The 534-nt window shown below is 39.0% G+C and overlaps 1 protein-coding gene across 1 annotated transcript; it reads left to right on the top strand.

Annotated features, from left to right (window-relative positions):
- Positions 1-142: 142 nt before the first annotated feature.
- On the top strand, positions 143-371 carry LOC103810369 (beta-1,3-galactosyltransferase 2-like; the record flags this gene model as incomplete). Its single annotated transcript, XM_009083267.1, has 1 exon — positions 143-371. A coding segment is annotated over one exon (229 nt), but the record flags the coding sequence as incomplete, so codon positions are not given.
- Between the last annotated feature and the right edge of the window lie 163 nt (positions 372-534).

The following is a 534-nucleotide window of genomic DNA, read 5'->3' as shown; positions in this document are numbered from 1 at the left end:
GGGAAAGACAATGGAGAACCACCAGCTGTAAATGAGGAACTTGGGAATAAAACCAGATCCATTTCAACACATTCATTTACATTCCTTATTAATGAAGAAGAGAAGTGTAAAGATAAAACACCTTTCTTGGTATTGCTGATAGCAACAAGAGCTGTTGAAATTCGACACAGAAATTCTATCCGAAAGAGTTGGGGGAATGAATCTGTGGTTCCAGGTGTTGATGTTGTTCGGTTGTTTATGCTTGGCATTGAGACCAAGGATGCAAATGAGGACCTACTGATGAGAGAAAGTGAACAATATCACGATATTATTCAACAGGACTTCCTGGACACTTATAATAACTTAACCCTTAAAACTATGATGGGCATGAAGTGGGTTGCAACTTATTGCAGTGGCACAAACTTTGCTATGAAGACAGACACAGATGTTTTCGTTAATACAATATATCTAATAGAAAAGCTCCTCAGACCTCTTTCACCTCCTCCACAAAATTATTTCACAGGCTGTTTTATGGCAGGCAAAAGGCCTATTCGG

The sequence above is a fragment of the Acanthisitta chloris genome, unplaced genomic scaffold (assembly GCF_000695815.1).
Source record: "Acanthisitta chloris isolate BGI_N310 unplaced genomic scaffold, ASM69581v1 C16253951, whole genome shotgun sequence".
Taxonomy (NCBI): Eukaryota; Metazoa; Chordata; class Aves; order Passeriformes; family Acanthisittidae; genus Acanthisitta; species Acanthisitta chloris.
The sequence above is the reverse complement of the archived record's forward strand: the minus strand, read 5'-3'. Positions and strand labels throughout refer to the sequence as shown.